This window comes from Pistacia vera, unplaced genomic scaffold (genome assembly GCF_008641045.1).
Source record: "Pistacia vera cultivar Batoury unplaced genomic scaffold, PisVer_v2 Contig343, whole genome shotgun sequence".
NCBI classification, from domain to species: domain Eukaryota; kingdom Viridiplantae; phylum Streptophyta; class Magnoliopsida; order Sapindales; family Anacardiaceae; genus Pistacia; species Pistacia vera.
Window position 1 is genome coordinate 1208766 of NW_022196161.1, and position 24784 is coordinate 1233549.

At 33.0% G+C, this 24784-nt stretch overlaps 1 protein-coding gene and 1 pseudogene across 1 annotated transcript; one reads left to right on the forward strand and one right to left on the reverse strand.

Moving 5' to 3' along the window:
• The window catches only part of LOC116138681, a 38623-nt pseudogene extending 35777 nt beyond the window's left edge, over nt 1-2846 (forward strand).
• A 5406-nt stretch (nt 2847-8252) lies between these two features.
• On the reverse strand, nt 8253-9560 carry LOC116138757 (cysteine-rich repeat secretory protein 38-like). The gene is made up of 2 exons (XM_031424443.1): nt 8666-9560; nt 8253-8407 (listed from the first exon to the last, which is right to left on the reverse strand). The coding sequence occupies exons 1-2, from the start codon at nt 9489-9491 to the stop codon at nt 8316-8318; spliced, it is 918 nt and encodes a 305-aa protein (XP_031280303.1). The 5' UTR covers nt 9492-9560; the 3' UTR covers nt 8253-8315.
• Between the last annotated feature and the right edge of the window lie 15224 nt (nt 9561-24784).

Genomic DNA, 24784 nt, shown 5'->3' on the forward strand with positions numbered 1-24784 from the left:
AAGTCACCTTTACTTATTATAAAATATTTTTATAATACAGATTGTTTTCATAATCAATTGTTCTCATAATCAACTTTTAGTATAATCATTTTTCACATGATTTTACTAGATGCTTTTTAGCTGGCAGCTTAAGGACTAAATGATTATTTTTTAAATTACAAAGTCTCAAATTAAACATTAATTATATGATTTTTACTTAGAACTTGGAAAGATTTGAAACTCCGATTGGGTTTTAGACTTATTTGGTTATATGTACTTGTAATCTTTGATTGGATTTTGGACGTATTTAGCTACATGATTGTACTTATAATCTTTGATTTGATTTTGAACTTATTTGTTTATATTATATGTTATTGATATAAAATTTCTATGAGACTGATGATGGCAGGACTAAAATGTCTTATTTAGTTATGTGATGGTTTTGAAATAGATTTTGATTGTTATACTAACCATATTTACATTTTAGTTTGTGTATGTTAATTATTTTTTCAATGAAGCAAATTGTAAATTAACCTTATAATTTAGTTACGTAGAACAAATTAGATAAATATGAAATATTTGTTTATTATACATTGTTATTTAACTTCGAAAAAAAAAAAAAAAAAAAAACTATTTCATCACTTCCTACCAAAGCATAATTTCTAATCCTTATATGATGCCCCTATTTTTAATTACTATCATTTTTACCATGGAAACCACCCCTATATATATATATATATATATACTCAATTAATATTATTTCGAACTGAAAATAAATTTCTGATTCTACTCATACTTAATTAGATAGCTCTTTATTTCCTTGCTTGTTGTTAACGGTAATATTAATATAATTAAAATAATAAAAAATAAAATTCAATGGCCAATCACTTTTTGATGTCAAAACAATCAAGAGATGACTAAACGTATGAAATAATGATATGATAAATAACTACCAAATTGTATTAAGAATAGGATATTTGATTGGATAAAGAAACCACTCAAGATTCTTAATATTTCATTCAATATAATAATAAAAAACTATTCCTTTAAAGGGTACAAAGACCTTTATTTATACTAGAATTAACTATAACTAGTTCGGAAAAAAATAAACCTAATAATTAAAACAAATCTTATTCTAATATGGAAAACGTCTAAAGCAAAAAATCTAATTTAATTAGAACTATTAAAATAAAATAAGAATTTAGGAATAAGAAAGTCTAAATAATAATTTTTTTTTTTTTCTAAAGAATTTTAATAATATATTTTCTGGTCACTTTTTATTGACTTGAAGCTAGCGCTGCCGTAATATATTCATTCTAAAGATTTTACATTTAAGTACAAATTTTCATGTTTAAGTAACATGGGAAGTCTATCTTTAATTTGAATATTAATTTTGACTTAATGGTAAACCTTTTAATTATTCCAACCGCAAATAAGGCATGGGCATTTGCAGTTTACAAGATTTCATAAATTTCACAAGCCTTACCTTAAATTGCTGTATGTCTGTAATTTCTTTTTAAACGTATCTCTCTCTTTTTGGCATAAAACATACTCCTTAAAGTTAATTTTTCAAATTAAGCGTGAAGAATATCAAGTATCCATATACCTTTAATGGCTCCTAAAACCAGCTTGTACATATCTGTCTTTCTCTAATGAAAAATCACTCTCATCTGTTGTTATTCTTCTCTTTTAAAATGCCCAACTAAGGCTTAATTTGATTTTTATTTCTCTTTCATTTTCTTTTTTGTGTGATAATCTCTTCATTGATCCTACCTAAGTGTACATTTTACTGGGAGCCAGAGAGACTGTTAAGGGCAAATGGAGAAACAGATCGTCGAAAAGGGCCAAAACTGACTTTGTTTAGTATATCCTTTTTTCACTTTTTTTTTTTTCTGCTTGGTGTTGTTTTGCCGATTATTTGGTTGTAATTGGTGCAAAAAATGGCTTTACAAATTTAGTTATCAACTTTGCTAATGGCACGAGTACTCAATTAGCTACTGGCAATGTCAATAAATTTGTTAACAATGAAATGAATCATGCTCCAGAGAATAATAAAGGGAGAATGAAAAATACATATATCTCATCATGTAGCGGATTCATGCTTAGGTCAATACATTTATACACATGATCTTCCAAGCCGATTCAACAATGACATTCTCAAGAATTGTCAATCACTTAACAACTGGTCCGATATTTGCCCGTCTATGAAGAACTCAGGTCTTGGTCCTCGAATGAAGAATCTTAAAGAATTTTTACTAGCAATAGTTGGTTTTCGACGAATCAATTCTTATTAGAAGTAATATTTCATAATAGGATGAAGCAGTATAAGTGCTTAACGAGTAATTCATCGTTAGCATCCGCCATTTATGTACCTTTCTATGCTGGTCTTAACGTCGGTCGCCACCTTTGGGGTTTCAACACTTCTGTGAGAGATTCTTCGGCTTTTGATATGGTGAAGTGGCTTAAAGCGAAACCTGAATGGAAGCGAATGTGGGGGTAGAGATCATTTCTTTGTTGCCGGTAGAATTGCTTGGGATTTTCGAAGACGAAGAGAGATCGATTCTGATTGGGGTAACAAGCTTATGTCTTTGCCTGAATCTATGAACATGACAATGTTGACAATTGAATCAAGTTCATGGAGCAATGAATTTGCTATCCCATACCCCACTTATTTTCATCCTTCTAGTGAAAGTGAAGTGCTCCAATGGCAAAACAATACAAGAAATCGTAGAAGGAACTATTTGTTCTCTTTTGTTGGTGTCAGAGTAATAAGAAAAATAACAAAAGGACAAAGCAGTGTTGTTGAAAATGCTATTGCATTGATTGTATTGAATTTAATTAAACTGTATATGATGCCACTGCTTTAGACACGATACAAAATGAAACAAACCAGAAGATTCCTGTACAGCTAGCATAACAAACTGTAAATTTACATAATGGTACAAGGACACCTCAGCTATGAATAAGACTAGTTGGTAATTTTCCTCAACAATAATCATGTGAGGTGTGTCCATCTGATATAGAATGTGGCTGCATATCAATGTCTTTGAGGATGCCACGAGTTGCTGCATTTGCATGAGATGAGCTGCTCGTGGCAACCAGTTCGCCATGAGTTTTTACATTTGCATGAGACGAGCTGCTCATGGCAACTAGTTCACCACGAGCTGCTGCATTTGCATAAGACGAGCTGCTCATGGCAACCAGTTTGCCAAGAGCTTTTGCAACCAATTCACCACGAGCTGTTGCGTTTGCATGAGACGAGCTGATGTTGGACTGCTTTAATACACCCCCCCCCCCCCCTCCCGCAAGATGGAGAGTAGATATTAGCTACTCCCATCTTGGACAAATGTGAGTAAATGACAGGGCAAGGACTTGGTAAACATATCAGCAAGTTGTAGCTGTGTAGTAACATGAGCAATCTGAAGTGTGCCTTCTTGTATTTTATCCCTTATAAGATGACAATCCACTTCAATGTGTTTTGTCCATTCATGAAACACCGGATTAGATGCAATATGCAAGGCGGCTTGATTGTCACAAAATAGCTCAGTTGACTGAGGATGAGAAATGGCAAGATCAGTCAACAATTGCCGTAGCCAAGTGAGTTCAGTAGATGTAGAAGCCATGGCTCGGTATTCGGCCTCAGCAGAGGATCGAGATACCATAGTCTATTTCTTCGACCTCCAAGAAATGAGAGAGTGGCCCAAAAAACACAAAAACTAGTTAAAGACCTGCGAGTATCAGGACAGGATGCCCAGTCCAAATCAGAGTATCCAATGAGCTGTAATGAAGAAGAAGCAGACAAGAGGATGCCTTCGCCAAGAGCATTCTTGAGATAACGTAGCACTTTATGAGCTGCAGCAAGATAAGTAGTGGTAGGGCAATCCATGTATTGACTCAAGACTTGAATGGGATAGCTTATGTCAGGTCTGTTAAGAGTAAGATAAAGAAGTCTACCAATTAGTTGGCGGTAAGGGGTGGGATCAGACAAGGGGGTGCCAGATGCTTTAGATAATTTGTGGTTCTGATCCATGGGTATTTTGAGTGGTTTGGAAGCAAGATTATCAGTATCAGCCAACATATCTAGTATGTATTTTCGCTGGCAAAGATGAATTCCTGTTGGAGAACGAGCCACTTCAATGCCTAAGAAATACCTCAGGGAACCAAGATCTTTAATGCGAAAATGGGTGTTCGAAAAATTTCGGAGAACAGAGATGGAGGTAAGAGAGCTGCTAGCAATTACTATGTCATCAACATAGACAAGTAGTGCTGTAAAATCAGTGGCAGTGGTATATGTGAAAAGGCTGTAATCAGCCTTGGATTGCTTGAAACCAAAACTGATCAAAGATTGAGAGAACTTATCATACCACTGCCGTGAGGCCTGTTTGAGGCCATATAGACTTTTGAGCAATTTACAGACTTGTCCAGGTTGACCTTTAGTATATCTGGGGGGCTTCTTCATATAGATATCTTCATGTAAATCTCCATGAAGAAATGCATTATTAGCGTCAAACTGTTGTAAATGCCATCCATTAATGGCAGCTAAGGCAAGCAGTGTTCGGACTGTAACAATCTTGGTAGCGGGGGAGAATGTTTCATGATAATCAACTCCCTCTTGCTGAGTAAAACCACGAGCAACTAAACGTGCTTTCTTCCGTTCAACTGTACCATTAGAATGGTATTTGGTTTTATACACATATTTGCAATCAATTGGAGATTTTCCAGGAGGTAAATCTGTAAGGATCCATGTCTTGTTTAGTTCTAGAGCATCAAGTTCGGCTTCCATTGCTTTGCACCAATCAAGGTCCTTGGCAGCTTGTTTAAAAGTTTGTGGGTCTTGTTGTGAAGAAATGGTAGAAGAAAATAAAGCAAATGAAGGTGATAAATGTGTATAGGAAATTAAAGAGGACAGAGGAAAATGAATACCTTAAGGAGCTGATGTCGTGTCCACTGATTGTTTGTATGAGAGTGAGCTGACTTGTTGACAATGAAAATCCTTCAAGTAGTTAGGAGCTGTTCGTGCACGGGTTGATTTGTGAAGGGAAGGTTTAATTGGTATGGCAGTAGAATATAAGGAATAGGAATCTGGTGGAGATGTATGTGCAGGAAATGGTGTTGTAGCAGTAAGGTTGGGATGGGGAGAAGAGAGAGGAGAGGATATGGGTGAAGGGGATGGGGAAAAAGGAGAGGATGAAGTTCGTGAAGGGACATATTGCATGGGATAAGAAGATGGTAAAGGTAGGGGAAGGGAAGGAGACATAGTGGTGGTTTGTTGATGAAATGGAAAAATGTGTTCATGGAATGTTACATCCCGAGAGAGGAAAACAATCTTGGTATTTAGATCAAGCAGTTTGTAACCTTTTATACCAAAAGGATAGCCAAGAAAAACACAATGATGACCTCTTGGATCAATTTTTTGGCGATTGTGGGAGAGGGTGGAAGCAAAGCAAAGACACCCCAATATTCTCATGTGAGAGTATGTGGGAGGCCTTTTAAACAAGAGCTCAAAGGGTGTTTTATTTGAAAGTAATGGACTAGGAATGTGATTAATAATGTAAGCAACTGTAAGTATGCAATCTGTCCAATACAGTATAGGAATGATGGACTGAATTTGTAAGGCTCGGGCAATATTTAATAAATGTTGGTGTTTACGCTCAACTTTTCCATTTTGCTGTGGAGTTTCCACACATGTTCGTTGATGAATAATGCCTCGGTTGTTGAAAAATTCAGTCATTTGAAATTCAAGACCATTATCACTACGAAGGATTTGAACGTTGGTATGAAATTGAGTGTGGACCAGATTACAAAAAGCCTCGATACATTTTCTGGTATCTGATTTAGCTTTAAGCAAATATATCCAAGTACTTCGAGAATGGTCATCAATGATTGTTAAAAAATATTTTGTCCCATCATATGCTGTGAGGGAATGGGGTCCCCATATATCACAGTGTATGAGTTCAAAAATGGCTTTACTTTGATGAGTACTATCAGGAAAAGGTAGACGATGATGCTTTGCAAGAGGACAAACAAGACAGGGATTTTTATCAAAAACAGTAGAAACATGATTTTGAATACAAGGATCTTTGATTACATGAATTTTGGAGGTGGGAGTGTGACCCAACCTACAATGCCAGAGATCGAAAATCAGATTCACATCCTTGAAAATGGCTGAAACAGAAATATTTTTGTGTAATGAAATGGAAAAGTGGTCAAAAAGTGTTGTATGAGGAACTTGAGCAGGAATCAGATTGTAAAGTCCAGCTTTCATCTCACCCATGCCAATCGTGGTCCACGTCAAAAGGTCCCGAATAAAACAAAATTGTGAAAGAAAAAGAACACAATAAGAGAAAGAGTTGATTAGTTGTTTGACAGAAATCAAATTAAAGTGAAAAGAAGGCACACATAAAACATTGTGTAAAGTTAATTTTAGGTTGATATGGATTGTGCCGATATGGGAAACAGGCGCTGTTTGGCCATTTGGTAGCTTAACAACAAAGGAAACAGAAGAGGTTATTGAAGAAAAGAATGAGGTACTACAGATCATATGATCTGTAGCGCCTGTGTTAATTAACCAAGGAGTATGTGTGTGTGAGGAGGAGGAAATACCATTCATGGTGGGTGAGAAGGAACAATCTGCCTGGACATTATTGACTACATGCGTAGCAGTGGAGGCCTCCGTTGGTTGCACTAGAGCCAAGAATTTCTGGTATTGATCCTTAGTAAAGGACATCTTGATATCAGAAATTTCTACTCCAGGGTCGAGAGAGGACATGTTAGCATATGGGTTGTACTGCTTGGTTTTGCCATGAAGCTTGTGGCCTGGTGGATACCCGTGTAGTTCATAGCACTTTGCAGCTATATGTCATATCATATGACAGTGGGTGCAGGTTGGTGGTTGAGCATTGCCAGCTTTGAAACAAGCATCAAGAGTGTGGCCTTGAATCTTGCAATGGGTGCAAAATGGTCTGTCTCGTTTAGATGATTGGGAAGATTGAGGTGAAGATCTGTATGGTAAGTAAGGTCGGTTAGCAGCGAGCGTCATAGACTCAGTAGAAGGGAGATTAGGAACCATGAGATGTTGCAGTTCTTGCTGTTAAACCATGGAAAATATTTTGTTTATGGGTGGTAAGGGGTCCAAGATCATAATCTGATCACGGGTGGCATTGAATGAATCATTAAGGCCCATAAGAAATTGGATTACACAATCCCTTTGATATCGGTCAAGAAGAACAGCCAGTTTGCCACAAAAGCAGTCAGGTAACGGATCATAAATAAAGAGCTCATCCCATAGAGTCTTAAGTTTACCAAAATAAACAGAAACAAAATCATTGTCTTGAGTCAAACCTGTTAATGCCTTTTTAAGTTGAAAAATCAGGTGACCATTTGATTGAGTGAATCTTTCTTTAAGTTCTTTCCAGACTTGAACAACATCATCAACCAAAACAATGCTGGATTTGAGAGAGGGATTAATGGAGTTATGTAACCAGGAAACTACCAGATCGTTACAGCGCTCACAAGCATCAAAAAGAGGATCAGAGGTTGATTCCGGTTTGGAGAAGTTGCCATTAACAAAACCAAGTTTGTTTTTGGCACGAAGGGCCCTACACATGGCTCTGGACCAGGAAGTATAGTTTTCGAAAGTGAGTAGGTCATGGACTAAGGGAAGCGATGGATTATCTCCATGATCAAGTCTGTAAGGATTGATGGGGTTGGAAAAATCCAGAAAAAGGTTTTTGGAAACAGCATCATCGCTTTTGGAAGCAACATCAGCCATTGAAAGAAAAAAAAATTTACTCTGTACCTCGCTCTGATACCATGTAAGAGTAACAGAAGAAAAGAAAAAGACAGAGCAGTGAATAATAAAAGGACAGAGCAGTGCTGCCGAAAGTGCTATTGCATTGATTGTATTGAATGAATAAAACTGTACATGATGCCATTGCTTTATACAAAGAAACAAAGTGTAACAAACCAAAGAATGCTATACAGCTAGCGTAACAACTTGTAACAAACTGAAAATTTACATAATGGTACAAGGACACCTCAGCTATGAATAAGACCATTTGGTAATTTTCCTAAACAATTATCATATGAGGTGTGTCCATCTGATATAGAATGTGGCTGTGTATCAACGTCTTTGAGGATGCCACGAGCTGCTGCATTTGCATGAGATGGACTAATGTTGGATTGCTCTAATAGACTGCAAGGATTTTTGTTTTGTTCATAAAAAATATCGCTACATCAATATTTCGTCTTATTTAAATAAATATTTTCTCTAATGTAACAATACAACACAATGTTCTGCATAAATGGTGAATGAAACTGATACAGCTTTGTTTACTCTAAAAAAGTGCTGAAGTAGAAGACAAATATTGCAAAATCAACAATGGAACTGCAATGTGGACAACTGTTTGAGACAGGCTGCTCTCCCTTCCTGCGAATACCACTAGTACAATTTGATTAGCAAGTAAAGCAATACTGAGTTCAAACTACTTTCTATTAGATAGATGAATACATAAAAAATTATTTATGGCTTCCTCAAATCTCTATTTGCAATTGTTTATTGTCATTCTGTAAAGAATATTTTTCGCAAGGCGTATTGATGCAAAACAAGTTAACACTTATAAAGATCGATTTTAAATATACAACAAGGTAGATCTCATTTCTGTGATGCATCAAGCATGAAATATACCTCTCTGTGTTGCAGAATTAGGCGGCGACGATGCTGCTGACGGACTTGCCGGTGATGGTGATGGTGAGGGTGTTGCCACATAAACTGTAGAGTCATAGAAAATATCTTTCTCGTACCTAAAATTACAACTAGGTGTAATAACTCTCCCTCCCTGTCTTCCATCACAACATTTCGGAATCAGTGAAGTCACATCATTTAGGCATTCAACACATTCCTGCTCGGACAAGTCAGGAGTACACTGCATAAGTGCATATATGGGCGGAGAGCCTGGCGTAGTTGAATTTCCTGTTGCAAACTTACGAAGAGGACCACCAGAGGCTGCTTTTTTTGTCAAGTTATTTAACAACTTTCCCAGGACTTCACGGAATTGACTCACTTCCGACACATTATTCACATTATACATCCAAGCATAAGGCGTATATTCCATATTACCAAACAAGGAACGATTTGAGTACCTTAACATACAATCGTCGTACCATACAACGGCTTCTTTCTGGGTGGGACAACTTTTTGTGAGCTGAAGAGATGAATTTTGGATGCAACTACGGCAGGTATCCGGCTTAACATCTCCTCTACAAAGTGCCATTGCGTTAACTTTGTCAGTCTCTCGGCCATACGAGGCGTTGTAGAAACCATAGTCGATTTCATTGTTAGAAGTGAGAGAGGAGAGGAGGTAATTGAGGTTTGCCTGGTAAGTACTATTTGCGGTGAAGTTTCCCTTGTCATTTAAACAGATGTTCGACAGCGGTTCATTCTGGGCAATGGTGAGAGAAAAAAGGTATATAACAATGGAACCCAAGATGAAAAGCAATTTTGGAGAAGCCATTGCTGTAGATAGTATCACTCACCTTACTTTTGTGGCCGTTAAATACCAAACTTAATGACTGATTGTTGTTTGAAATGGTCAATTACTCGTGTACCAGAAGCAATTTAGGTGGTCAGTGCAATGTATAAATGCAAAGTTTGATTTCATGTCGTGAACTGTGTTCTTTCAAATCTTCGATGTTTGGGCCCATTTTACTGAGACTCTTACTGTCTTACAGCTTAAGATGATTTTACACGTCAATTTGATTCAATGAGCGATTGTAACAAGGAACTTCAGTTGTTTAAGACACACTTCAAGACCGCAACAAGATCTTTGGAAACCTTTCAATCTAACATTTGGATTTTTTCTCTGAATTTCAATTTGTTTAAGCCATTTTCAAAAAGTTATATAATATATTTCAATAATACAGGATCAAAAATTTTGTGCATTATATATCTGTAATTCACAAGCGTTCATGAATATATGGTACCATTACTTCAAGACTACAACCATTTACTAGTCTATGCCCAAAGTGACCACTCAATTTCTAAACTCTGTCCTGCCATTACCTTGTTTGATTAGAAGAATTTGACAATATATTTAAAACATGTGGAAAAACTTTAATTGCAAAGATAGTGCAGAATGGAGCAAGAAGACCAAGACCGAATAATAATAATGAAAAGAGAATGCACAAGTATGACCATGTTTTGGGTTCAAAATACTAATTTCCAGCTTGACAAAGTTTTCTAAACTTATAATCATCGTTCTTAGCTTTTCGCCGGGATTGACGTTAGAACAAAGGAAACTTTTAAAAACCATACTTAAGATCTTCTCTTTTATTTTTTTCACCATTATTTATCTTTATTTTTAAATACGTGAAGCTCTGTCCATTAAGAAAATTCAATAACCATTGCAAATTTGCAATAATTCTCAACCAAATGAAATGCAAAGAGCCAAAGCTTTAGCTGCTTTTTTATAGTCCTGCTTGTTAATGATTTGAAATAGGAAAGCTTTTTCTGCTTTTTTAATATCTTATGAAATTTCACTAAAGAGAATTGATTAAAGTTCGAATCAATAATTTGATTAGAGTTTATTAAAATTAATGACTAATTACTTCAATTAATTGTTTGTTTAAAAGTTTTAAATTATTCCAAGTTTAAAATTATTAGAGAAGACAATTAGCATAAAGACTAACAAGTTTAAATTTTTTTGTTTTAGCAATTGTCACATGAGATAATTTACACAGTTAGGATCGTATATAAGTTTTTATGTATAACATTAATTCTCATATTAATGATAATAAATATTATTTTTCTTCTGTATGTTTATTAATATATCTAATGCATTTTCTTAAAGAATATTATATCATAAAATTATCATAATATAGATAAGAGAATTATATTCAACTAGACCATTTTCTATATTATCTTGTTATGATTATTGATAATTATAGATAAGAGAATTACAAAGTATTATTTAAGACTCAAGTTTTTTTCTTTTAAATCACTCTTTCTATCTTAAAAATACAAATGTATAAAATAACAAGACAAAACAAAAAAAAATAAATACTATTTATATTGATATTTACTAATAATATTTATAAAGTTATTATATAAAAAAATGCTTTCACATATTGATTGTTGACCGCTGGGTCAACCAGTGGTGGGTTCTTGCTTCAATTTTTCTTAGACGCTATAATAACAAAATTACCATATAAATCTTTACTGAACTCATAACAATTACTGCAATAAATAATTCTTCTAAGAAAAATCTTGCTTCCGAAATCCAAGTTCAAACCTGCCTTCTAGCCATCGCTCATCAAATTTAGAAAGCTTGAATACTTTATTTCATTTTACCAAGCAGAGACTTGCTGATGTTTAATTTCTTCAACAAGAATTAATATTTTATAACATGAAAATAGACCAGAAACTCAACCCTGATAGTGCAAATAATGCATTAGAACAGATATTCACAAACAGCATATTACAAAATTGTTTGACAACGTACTTGAGAAATCAGAATGCATAAAACAAATCCAGGCAGTAAACCAACTGGATGAAGGTGCAATCAAGGGGGCTCCACTAGTCTTATTCCAGCTTGCATACGGAGAATGACCTCAATCTTTCTTCAAACTCTGCACATTCTGTAATCATAACATAGCATGTTAAATTCACATAATAGAAGAAATACTAGAAACATACAATTTTTGGTTCATTATTTAACATCAAAATCGATGAATAAGCAAGTAGGTCCATTCATCAACAAGTTCCAAAAGGTTATAAATAATTTTAATAAGCAAGCAGGTTTCACCTTTGCATTATAGCGCCTTTGGAGCCAATCAAGTAAGACCCAAAGTATAAAGAGAAAAACTTTTATTCTCAAGAAATTGTTTTGAACACGATATTGAAGCAATTCTTGGATTATGAAATGTAAAATCTCATTCCTCATTTTCATTTCAAAAAAGAATTTTTCAAAATTAACTTCATAAAAAATATCCAAAAAGTATCTTGCATTTCAAACTTGCTTAACAATAGCTAATAAAGCAAGTAATAATGCCTTATAAAGCAAATAAAACACAACAGAAATACCTATAAGTTATTTGCATCTCTCCTCCGGCGATACAACAATGGGCACTACATTTCCTATCAGATTGGTTTTTGGTTGTAGAGAATCCCTCCAAAATATTTTCAAAGGGACAAAGAACATGTTTAGTACATGGAAAGAAAAAGTACATATATAGCCAAAAAAAAAAAAAATCAATGTATAGCTTTGCATAGACATCACAACAATGGGCAGGCTTTTGATATAAAGAAAACATTTTGATATGGTGTACCATGTGTCACCACCAAAAACCAAATGTTGCTCTAATGTTTATATTTCTGTCACAGAATTTTTAGGCTGGCATTTCGCGCAACATAGGTTCAAAGCAACCCAATAATAATTCTGTCCCAAGTTCACATCTTGCTTTCCACAGGATCAAAAATTGAAGGCGGCAAAGATCAAAAAGTTTAATGTGTCTCCATATGACCATATTATGCATCTATTAAAAAGAAGAGTGATTTGCACAAATTTACAGAACCAATTCACGAATAAAGATGTTAGACGTGGAAGAACACTAAAAGACTAAATCCTTAAGTGCTTGTTAATGATATCGACGAGTTAATAAATTAATCATTACTTAGGTGCTTGCAATGGTTTAACAGGAAATGAAGCAAGTAAACTTTCCAAATCATGAAGCTTGTTGAAGCCATCCTGAAACAAACAAAATGAAAATGAGGAAATCTGAAGAAATTTAAGGCAAAAGAAAATCTAGAAAGTACTTTAGCTCATACCTCCTGACTTGGAGCAGCTCTTGAATGGTTAGCCCTCTCTGGGGATAGCCTTCCTGCTGGAACCCCAACACAATCTTAGATGTCTCTTTGCCTCCCACTCCCATTTGCATCTTGTTCTTTTGCTGTATATCATCATCCTGAATGTGCAGGCAACACAATGCTTTTGATATAGTAAAAAACAAGAATGCAAGGTTTCCACCAATGAAACAGTAAAGGAAATAAATTAAACAGACATCAAACTAATAACTGAAACTACTTACTCAAGGCATTCTTGCTGCAAGGTAAACAAATTTTAAAATCGTGATAATAAAATAAAATAAAAGCAGACACCGATGTTTTACACTAGAATTTAATTAAGAGATAATCTATGTAACATTATGTTAAAAAAATGCATCTCTTTCAGACATTTTATCAAACGACTCTGCAACATCACTTAACATGATCAATCAGAAATATCAAACATAAAATTGAAGCTTCAATAAAAAAATAATTATCAAAGTCAATATTACCATACGAAATCTTCAGTTATACAAAGCATTCGCTCTTAAAATATAATTTAGAAGTCGAGCACAAGGATTTTGATTACTGCCGCTTGTGATGGTGGGTGCTAGCATCAGTGCCGCTGCAGCTGGAAAAGAAATGAAACTTGTTTGTAAGTTGATTGCTTGTTTTCATCTCACAACTCAATCTATCTTCACTCATGTATCTAAATTGCTTGTTACGAAATAATTATAATTATTTATTATAAATTTGTTTTTATAATCTTTTGTTACAGTAATTTCAATGTAATTAATTAATTATATTTTTATGACACTTAATAAATCCAAGTTAAATATGAAAATTATTTGTCAAAAGTTAATTCAACAGCAACACATGTAAAAACCCTAATACCAAAAAATGGAATTTGTTTCGTACATATATATTATTCTTAAATTATAAACTAATACATAATAATATTACGTAATGGTCCCCATAGTTTTGATGCAAAAATTGTAAAAACCCTATACCATATTCGTAAACATCTAACAGATAGTGGAATTAAGGTCATCATTCCACAAATATTGTTCATTGATCTTTTTTGTTCATGGTACTCTGTTTAATTTTGGTGTGCTTAAATCTCTTTGAGAAAAGATCTTCAAATGGGACATTGACTCACAATTATTTGTTCTAAGAATGAAAATTCGATAGCATAATTGTCCGAGCTGAAGCTTGTGAGGCTTGTTAACCAATGAAGCTCCAGAATTTTCAATTGGCTAAAAACAATCTCTTTCTCTGTTCTCCCTACCTCTTTTGCTATTATCTCTGTCATTGACTTGCATTCTCTTATGCTGATTGTCAATATCTTTGACAATCCATTACAACAGTGTACTTCCAAATTCTTAAGATATTTTAAGGAAATTGCTAAGGATGGCATCAAATATGTCAAATGGTGACATCTCTATACTCTCAAAGTTTGAAGATTTTGGATAAATGTTTCCACTTGGGAATCTTGTTTCCTTGTATATCCTTTATATATGAGAATACTTCTTGGAAAGTACAATCATTTAGACCAAGTGTTTCCGGATAATATGACATTTGAAGGAAATCACAGCCAAATGCAATTGAATTGTCATATAAGTTAGATACCCAAGCGATTTAAGCTTCCAAAAGTGCTTAGCTGGAATATGATCAAGGAATATGGAGGTAATGTTAGTGGTGCCTAAACCTAATCCTTGGCAACAACTTCCTCGAACCCACAAGAGTATATCCTCAACTCTTTAAGTTGTAAAGGACCAGTAGCTATGGAAACCGAAACAATTTTAAGAAGTGATGTGTTCCCCTTATTGCTCATATAAAGATGTTACTGACTCGCTAGTAGCGCAGGGGCAAATTAATGATGAGGATCTATCAGTTTGTCATTACTTGTAAACCTATTCCTAAGAAGTGTCTTTTTCATACTGGTTTGCAGTGGTAAAATGCATCCAAGTTATGAGGTGGACTTTGAGACTATGTTCTTCATTCAGCAAGAGAAATTAGTGTTGCTGAGGTCAGTTTGTTTTGATTTTCTCTAATCTTTATACTAGCTAGCTGTTAAAACAATGAAAAATACTTTGAATTCTACAAACAAAGAGAGCTGGAAGTACACACGAACATGAGATGGCTTATGACAGTTAAATTAATTGTTTGTCACATCTAACATTGTGGTTGTGCTTAAGTAGGCTGATGTAGTCTTTGATTGTATGAATAGTATATAAGCTGAATGATTTGCATTTGAACTACTGTTTATACCTGTACAAGTGACATGAGCTGCTCTGTTTCTGCTCTGTTTGTTCACCTAAATCTTCACTGGTCAGGTCGGGCTGTACATACAGTGGATGTAGCCAACAACATTTCAATTCCAAACCTGCTTCTGGCCTTACTTTTCTTCTCTTATGAGATATGTTGAGCTTAAAAGAGTTGGCAGTTGCGCAAATCACCCTTTAGATCTATACGAGGCGTATATCCTAATACTATTTAATAATTTTAGTCAGTGGTGATGGCCAGCGGCTTGCGGTGGTGGCCAAATCTGGCCACCACCCTTGGGTAATTTTTTTAAAGTTCAAGGGTATTTACGTCTTAAAAATTTAGTATATAAGGATAAAATAATCTATGAATATATTTGTAAATTTTTTTAAAAATAAACGCATTAAAGGTAAAATTGGAACAAAAATAAGATTACCAAGTAATCTTAAAATACCTAAGAAAATAGAAGCAAATTACCCCTATACTACCACGATAATTGTTATTGGTTTTAGAAAATTACCAAAATCTTATATTATCCTTGACAATCAAACGTTGTAATCAAGTAATATAAGATGACATTATCTTAATAATCGGGATTAGCCCCAACCAAACACACCCTCAAACTTTAATGAAATTACCCAATGCACAATCCCAATCCCAACCTTAACCCTAACCCACATCCCAATTCCCAACCCCACTTTTCTTGAACTCTTTCTCCTGGCGACGGCGATAATGACAGCTTTGAAAGGTAGAGTCAACGACAATGAAAGCTTTGAAAGGTGGCGTTGGCCTAAAAATTGAAGTCATCTTGGCCTCGTGCTTAAGGTTGTTTTCTCCTCAATTGAGGTTGTCGCTTCCCCAACTGAGGTCACCGCCTCTTAGATTGATTCGCGTAGGTCACCTTGGACTTGCATTTGAGGCTCCCTTGGCCTCAATTGTGGCCACATGGCTTTTAGAGGTGGCGACATCGTTGTATTTATGTATGAGAATGCATTAGATGCAAGTAAGGAGGTTGTGTTTGTATGATGGCTAGGTGAGTTGATAGGGGGGGGAGGGAGTGAAAGTTGCGGGTTTACGAAAGTTGGTGAGGATAAAAATATAAGAAAATTTAAGTAAAGTTTGACTTGAATTAAGTTAAATTTTACCCAAGTAAAAGTGCTAGATGACATTTTACCCTTTAAAAGCTAACAGAAGTCTAACCGAGTTAGCATTTGGCGGTTTGAGAAATGTATTTTTAAATAATTTTGGGGGGAGTTTGATTAAAATGGCAATATTTGTCGTTTAGGTAATGATTTCCAATAAAGTTTGGGAGGTTACTGATTTTTGCCCAATTTATTAGTCACTATTGACTAATTTTGGGTAATGTTAACCATATTGAATTAAAAAATGTTGAAATGGAGCAAATAAATTAATTTATAAGACTAAATATTTTATATCTCTCAGGAAAATTTTATTACTATTATATATTGTCAATAATAATAAAAAATAATATTTGTATAATTAACAAGAAATTATTATTATATATAATGTCAATAAATATTTATATTAATTGAAAGAATTATTTTATTTTCAATGTAAAAACTTAATAACTTTAAAGAAGGAATTCTTACTTTTCATTTCCGATAATTCCTTTATTATCTTTAGTTTTTTCTTACTTGAGTTAAATTTTTATTGCTATTATAACATATATAATAGTGTTTCTTTTTAATATATAGAATTTTAAGTGTGAAAAAATAAAAAATGAATTATTTTTGTTTAAATAATACATTTTTAAAAAATTAAAGTTTTTCTATTTATGATTCTAAATACTTTAAAAGAGATATTAAAATTATATTGAAATGTTATAAAGGAAAGCATAAAGGTTAAAAATACTAAAGTTCTAAAAATAAGTGAAATTATAAAAGAAAATTTATATAATTAATAAAATAGATAAAACATATTTTTTTATAAATAAATTATTGTCAATAATTGAATATAATGAGTGTATGATTATGCAACAGTTTTCCAAAGCACACTTTTTTTTTTTTTTTTTTTTTGTATTGAATCAGCAGTTTAAAGTAAAATTATGTTTTTCCCCTTCAAGCCACTAATTTTAACGGCCAAAACTGACATAGGGGAGATGTTTGTAAAATATGCACAACTTTTGTTTTAACCAATGTTTTTATTTTTTATTCTACTGCCTTACAGGGTGGCTTGCTTGTCAAAATGCAACATCCTGTCTTGTAAACCCACCCAAGACGAGCCCACCAAAACAGTCATCAAGCAAGGCCACAGGATGATCCACCAACACTGCATAATACGGACAACATCAGCAGCCTCATTGAGCCCGCCTAAGAAGAACCTAACACTCATTTCAACGCAGATCCTCAAGCCCATCTGAGAATGGCTCAAGCTCAATAATTCCTACATCAAAGAAAGTTAATTCATCCCCAAGCCCAACATAAAATAAGAGTCCACCTCTTACTTTTAAAGATGTAATACCGAATTCAGGAGATTATATAACAAATTACAAATTAGGATTCATATCTCAAATTTTTGTACAATTTTTTGTGCTAATTAGGAGATCTTAATTCTGATGCATTTAGAAGCAACTATCACAAGAAATAATGAAGACCTGAGCAATGAAAGTGTAGGCTCGTTGAGAGTTTGCAACTTTGAGAAACCATTTTTTGAGTTACATGGAGCTAGTGAATTTTAACCTCCAAGCTTGAGTGATTTGAGATTGAATTATTGAAATAAGTTTTGGCTTTTATTGTGAATCCCATTTGAGGAGTGAAAAGTCAGTGCATGAAAAAGCCCTTGCAGTTTTTTGCATTAATGCTTGGAGATATCATGTCATCCTTTTAACAACATGAAAATGATTTTTGAACATTGCATCATGGAAGATTTCTACGCATCTAGCTGAAGAGTTTCATAAACATTTGTTCTGAAATTAAGTTCTTTATCCTGCATTACTTCTTGGAGATCTAAAAGCTTTTTTGTAGTTAGGATGGTGTTTAGTTTGAAAAAACCATCTAGCTGTAGCTTTTTTTACCTTAAAAAAATAATTTGATCGTAAGGGTTTATAAAATATATCTACTTTTATGATGTTGCAAACGATATATAGCGTTTATGGTTTCTACAAAATTCAAACGATGTTGCAAACGATATATAGCGTTTTTTAAGAGTTTCTAGAAAATTCAATGAAATTTACACAAATGATTTATTAGTTAAATTAGAGAAGAAAACAATATAATTAAATTAAATAGATTTGTTCCTAGAATTCTGGGATGTTTACAAATGTTAAACATCCAATTTTGATCAATTTCGGTAATTTTGATTAGATCTCAATTTTGAGAATCCAATTGAATTGAATCGGTATTCAAAACCAATCCAATCCAATTATGTCTTTCAGTTTATAAATTTTAGTCTATTTTATTAATTGTTATTATTTTCTTAAATTTGATATGATTGGATTGGATTGGATTTTAATTTTTTCTAAACTGACAAACACCTCTATTTAAAAACAATTTAAGCGATGCTTAAATAATACCATTCTTTGTCTAAATATAAAGTGAAACTGGATTTTAATTTTTTCTAAACTGACAAACACCTCTATTTAAAAGCGATTTAAGCCATGCTTAAATAATACATTTCTTTGTCTAAATATAGAGTGAAACTACCCACTAATAGAATAAAGAAGCTTCATTTCTTAGATATCTTCTTTAAAAGTTTCAATTTTTCTTTTTTATTATGACGCCTCATAAATTCCGTAAATACCCTTCATTCAATTTTTTATACTTTAAAAGAGTTAACATTTTCCCCCCACCACCGTTATTCTTAAAATAAAATTTTAGATAATTAAATTATCAGTTTAGAAAAAATTAAAGTTAAAAAAATCCTTATAAATAATCCAAAGAATATAATACGGTTAAACAACAAATATATAGATTAAAATAACTATAAATTCTTTGAAGAAAAAAGAAAAAAGAAAAAAAACAACAACAATATTTTCTAGTGCTTGTAAATGTAATATCCTATCCTTCAAGCCTACTAAAACGAGCCCCTCACACATGTAATGTCCTATCCAAACCACTGACCCTTCAAGCCCAATAATAGACTTTAAAAAAACTTGAAACACCCCCAAGTCCAACCGAAAATGAAAGTCCACCTCTTGGTTCCCAAATACAATACTAAATTCAGGAGATTATATAACAAGTGACAAATTGGGTTCATAATTTAAATTTTTGTATCAGATTATGAGATAATTGAGAAATCTTAGTTAAGTTGTACTGGAGAAGCAACTATCACAAGTGAAAATGAACACTTGAGCAGTGAAAGGTGGAGGCTCATTGAGAGTTTGTGACTTTGAAAAATTGTTTCTCAATTTATTGGAGCTAGTAAATTTTAACTTCCTAGCTAGCTTTATTGCTTTGAAATTGAAGAAGACCTTGCATTTCTTCAATAATGCCAGGTGAATTCATGTCATCCAAAAACTTAAAATTTCATCGAAAAATATATTCATTTAATTAATACTCTAATCTAAACCTGAAGTCTCTCTAAAACACAACAGAAGGAACTTCCAACATTGCATCATGGAGGATTTTCTATGCATCTTGCAAAAGAATTTCATAAATATCCTTCCTCAAATTCAGTTACTTCTTGGAGACCTGAAAACTTTTTTGCACTTGTGATGGAATTCAATTTAAAAAAACCATCTAGCCATTGCTTTTTTTATCTGAAAAATATATTGAGTATAATGGTTCAAATCGAAGAACAAGTAAACTGATAGGAATTATTTAAATCTAGTCTGTTGGTGGGTTAGGAGCCAAATCTGAAATTAGAAGTGGATGTGTTGTTTAATATAATTGTTATTCATGTAATACGAGCTACAATATGAACATGAGCATGAAAGGAGAGGTGTCAGTTTTTTCCTGCTCCATTCTTATCTTCAGGGTTTGAGACAGAGAGAGAATGTTCCAACTATAGAGGGAGATTGTCCTATGAAAGAGGGTAATGGAAAGTGAAAGTGCTGAAGCTTGCGATTTTAACAAGCAGCACAAAATCAAATTTATCACAAAAATCAAGTGATGGTTAAGTATTCTGCTGTGGCTGCAAGGTTGTATTTTTATCAGCATTTTTACCTGTTGAAACTGATTCATTGATAGATAATATCAAACCTGTGATAGCGTTGCAAAGCAATGTGTGGTCTTTCCTTTTGCCAATATTATTTCCTCTCCCTCTACCATAACTCTAACGTTGATTCGACAGAAACATAACACCTCCAGGTGGCTGATTTTGCACCATATCTTTTCTTGAGAATGGATGGCAAGGCAAGTTTATGCTTGAAAGAAACTCTTCAGTAGGAGTAGGATTTATTTCATTCACAGAATATGGAGTAGTAGGATGAGTTTGATTAAGAAACTGTGAACTAAATGATTTGGTGTCTTAGACCATCTCCAACCCATTGCACCAAATTGATGCAAAATTTGGTGCAAAACACTATTCCATCTCCAACCCACAACACCAAATATTGCACCAAAAAAAATATTTCCTAGAATATTCTTTTTTTCTTTTATTGTAATAATCAACAATTAATCTATTTCACTCATTATTTTTGTATATATTAATTAAATATTGGGAATGATATTTTTATTAAATAATAATTATTTTGAAAATTATACAAAAAAGAGCTCAACAATAAGGTCAAGGATCTCAAAATAACTCTAGTTTTTTTCAATATTTTGATGATCTTACTGGATCCGGAACTAATCTACCTGAATACTAAATTGTTATTTTAGTTTATGTTGTATTTTCTTTTAATTTTAGTGTTTTTAAATTAGTGTTAATTTTTATTTTGAGTTATTGTAGTTTAATATTTGCATTGAATAAAGTTCTATTTTTAATTTTTCATCATTTTTTAAATTATATCATTATTATAAATAATAATCAAATTAAATTAAATACAAATACTTAAATTTGGTGTGATTTTTGGTATAAAATTTAATACTCAAATTAACTTAACAAAATTAAAAAAAATATATTTTTTTTGCTACAGTACCGCACATTTTGGCGCAGTGCTGCGCCAAATTTGGCGCAGTGTTTAGCGTGGGTTGGAGTGCCAACCCACGCCAATTTGGTGTTTTTTGTACCATTTTGGCGTGGGTTGGAGATGCCCTTATAGTTGAATTGATGAGTGCTAAGCCCCTGTTGTGTGAGCTAAAATTTCCTGAAGCAGTTCAAATTTCATGTAAATTAAACATTATAAGAGTAGAATCTCTCTAACCTTATGAGCTCATGGAGACAGAACCGATTCTAGAGGTGAGATTCAGTACTAGTGCGTCATCAGACCATAAACATCCAGAATATAAACCAACTCTTCATCACTGATTTTTTTAACACTGATTCATCTTAAACAAGTAATCACTAATACCAAAAGAAATCATGCCTAGTTGTTTGTAGTCCTCACTTTCGATTCAAAATAAAAATTTGTCTAGATTTCAAATGAAAATAATCATTTAGATACAAAACTGAACAGAGATTGGGAGATCGAAGAGCAATATCAATTCTTTTCCAGCAAACATACTCAGGATTCAACTTCTTCTTGAATACGGCAGTATATTCTTTCTTAATAGAAATGAAAGGTGAAGAACAAGAAAAATAAACCTATGAGATGATCTTCAAATTCATGAGCACCTACAGCAAACACACTTTTGATTTCTTCTAATGTCTTTCTCTACAAGTTTGTGCAATCATGCACACTGAACCCTACTTTTATCTAAAGTTTAATTTATGATATCCCAAAATTATTGTTCTTTCACAAGTCTATATTTTGTTGTCTCGCTAGCTTTCAATTTCAATGACAAAATTGGTTACTATTTTCATTTCAGTTGCTGCCCTACAACAGTTGTTTTGTTGAAACTTTCTTCAGCTGGCTTCTAGAGCTTCTGCTTTCTGCTTATTTAATTACTAGGTTCAATTTCAAAGTGCAGGCCAGCATTAAGGGCATTACACTTACAATTCATCAAAGACATGAAATTCAATTGCATTATTGGAACCTAAATTTCAGTAAATCATAAAATTTCTTAAATAGTAATTATTTCTGACAAATTCAGTAAATCAATGGCGGATGCAGCATACTGCCTCCATTGGTAGTATTCATTCGAAAATTTAATTGTCCCATATTTATAAAAATTAAATTCCTAAAAGCAAAATAAGGCTTCCAAAAATTTCTTCTTTAACTTTGACAGGAATAAGACATATTAAAGGATCTATTTTTGTCCATCTACGTCAATCTGTGTTAACTTAATATTCATTAATTGTTATCAGCAATCAATACAATATGGGACGAACATAATTTCTCAAGTCAATGTACTAAGCTTAAGAGAAGAGCAATAGCTTTTACGAATGTAAAACCACGACTTTGATCTTTCTGTCTTTAAGCCTCTGTAACATTAACGAATGTATGTTATTAAAACGCAGCGTTGAGGCAAAACACACAATTTTGATAATAGAAACTAACAGCAACTAACAAAAATAGCCCAGTGTTGTTAGTAATGACAACAATTAACTAACCTCAGTAACGTTTTCTGTTTAAGACGAACTTTACTTAACTTAACTGACTTTTGAATAACCCAATACACTCTTCTTTACTTGAAAATCACATTACAACAGCTTCTACTCTTTTGGTCTCAGCTTGAGATTCTGCAATAACTTAACTGATAGGTTCTTTTTTTTTTCTTCTGAATCTTCTGAGTCTATAGCAACAATGCTCACATGTTATACAAGAACTGAATATTGTTGGAAAAAATAAAGATAATAAAGCAGTTAAATTATGAAGCACGATATTTTTGAATTTTATTCTATTGCCTGACAGCGTGACTAGCCTGTCTTAATGCAACATCCTGTCTTGTAAACCCACCCACCCAAGACGAGCCCACCAAAACCGTCATCAAGCCAGGCCACTGATGATCCTCCAACACTTCATAAAACGGCAACACTCATTGAGCCCAGTTAAGAAGAGCCCAACACCCATGTCAACGCAGATCACTGACACTTCAAGCCCATCTAAGAAAGGCTCAAGCCCAATAATTCTTAAAAGCTAATTCATCTTCAAACCCAAGACAAAATGGGAGTCCATCTCTTGCTTTTAAATATATAATATCGAATTCACGAGATTATATAACAAATTATAAACTGGGATTCATATCTCACATTTTTTTTACAACTTTGTGTGGTAATTGGGAGATCTTAGTTCTGTTCCACTTAGTTGTTGGATTTGCTGGGTAAATCCAATTCAAAACCAATCCAATCTAATAATGCTTTTCAATTTATAAATTTTACTCTATTTTATTAATTGTTATTATGTGACAATAAACTTTACTTTTAATATTTGATAGATTTATTTTAATGAGATTATTTATTTGTTACTTTATGTTTGTAATGGGCAAACCAACTTATGTCTCTCTATAATAGAATTATTTGTTTAAAATTTTGAATATAATCATTCCACCATGTTTAAATAATATAATAGCTCTTTAAAGACTAATTTAGAAATAATAAAACTATTTCATTACTAATTTACTAATAGTTCTATTTTATTAATTGTTATTATGTGACTAAATTAATTAACGACAAAAAGTTTAATAGGATGTATATTAGATTAGATTTAGATGAAATCAATTTAGTTTTTATTCAATTTGGATGGGACTTGATTTCAATTTTTTCGAACTAACGAACACCCCAACTTAAAAAAAGTTTAAGTGAGGCTTAAATAATATCATTCTTTGTCTAAATGTAGAGTGAAGCTATTGACACCCCGCTAATAGATTAAAGAAGCCTCATTTCTTAAGATACCTTATTTAAAAGTTTCAATTTTTTTATTTTTCTTTTATGACACCCAATAAATTCCATAAATATCCTTCATTCTATTTTTAAAGTAACATTTTTCTTCACTTTTGCTATTTTCTCCCCACCACCGTTATTCCTAAAATAAAATTTTAGATAATTAAATTAAAAGTTTAGAAAGAATTGAAGTTAAAAAAAATCCTTGCAAATAATCTCAAGAATATAACACTGTTAAACAAAAAATATATAGAAATTGAAAAAAATAACAATAATGTTTTCTACTGCTTGTAAATGTAATGTCCTATCCTTCAAGCCCACTAAAACGAGTCCCCCCACGCATGTAATGTCCTATCCAAACCACTGACCCTTCAAGCCCAAAAACAGGGTCGTTATAAAAACTTGAAACAGCCCCAAGTCCAACCTAAAATGAAAGTCCACCTCTTGCTTCCCAATATACAATTCCAAATTCATGAGATTGTATAACAAGTGACAAATTGGGCTTATAATTTAATTTTTTGTATCAGCTTATGTGATGAGAGATCTTAGTTAAGTTGTACAAGAGAAGCAACAATCACAAGTGAAAATGAATACTTGAGCAGTGAAAAGTGTAGGCTCATTGAGAGTTTGTGACTTTGAAAAATCATTTCTCAATTGACTGGAGCTAGTAAATTTTAACTTCCTGGCTAGTTTTATAGCTTTGAAATTGAGGAAGACCTTGCATTTCTTCAATAATTCCAGGAGAATTCATGTCATCCAAAAACGTAAAATTTCTGTCAAAGATATATTCATTTAATTAATACTCTTATCTGAACCTAAAGTTTCTCAGAATTATAGTCGAAGGAACTTCCAACATTGCATCATGCAGGATTTTCTATGCTTCTTGCAAAAGAATTT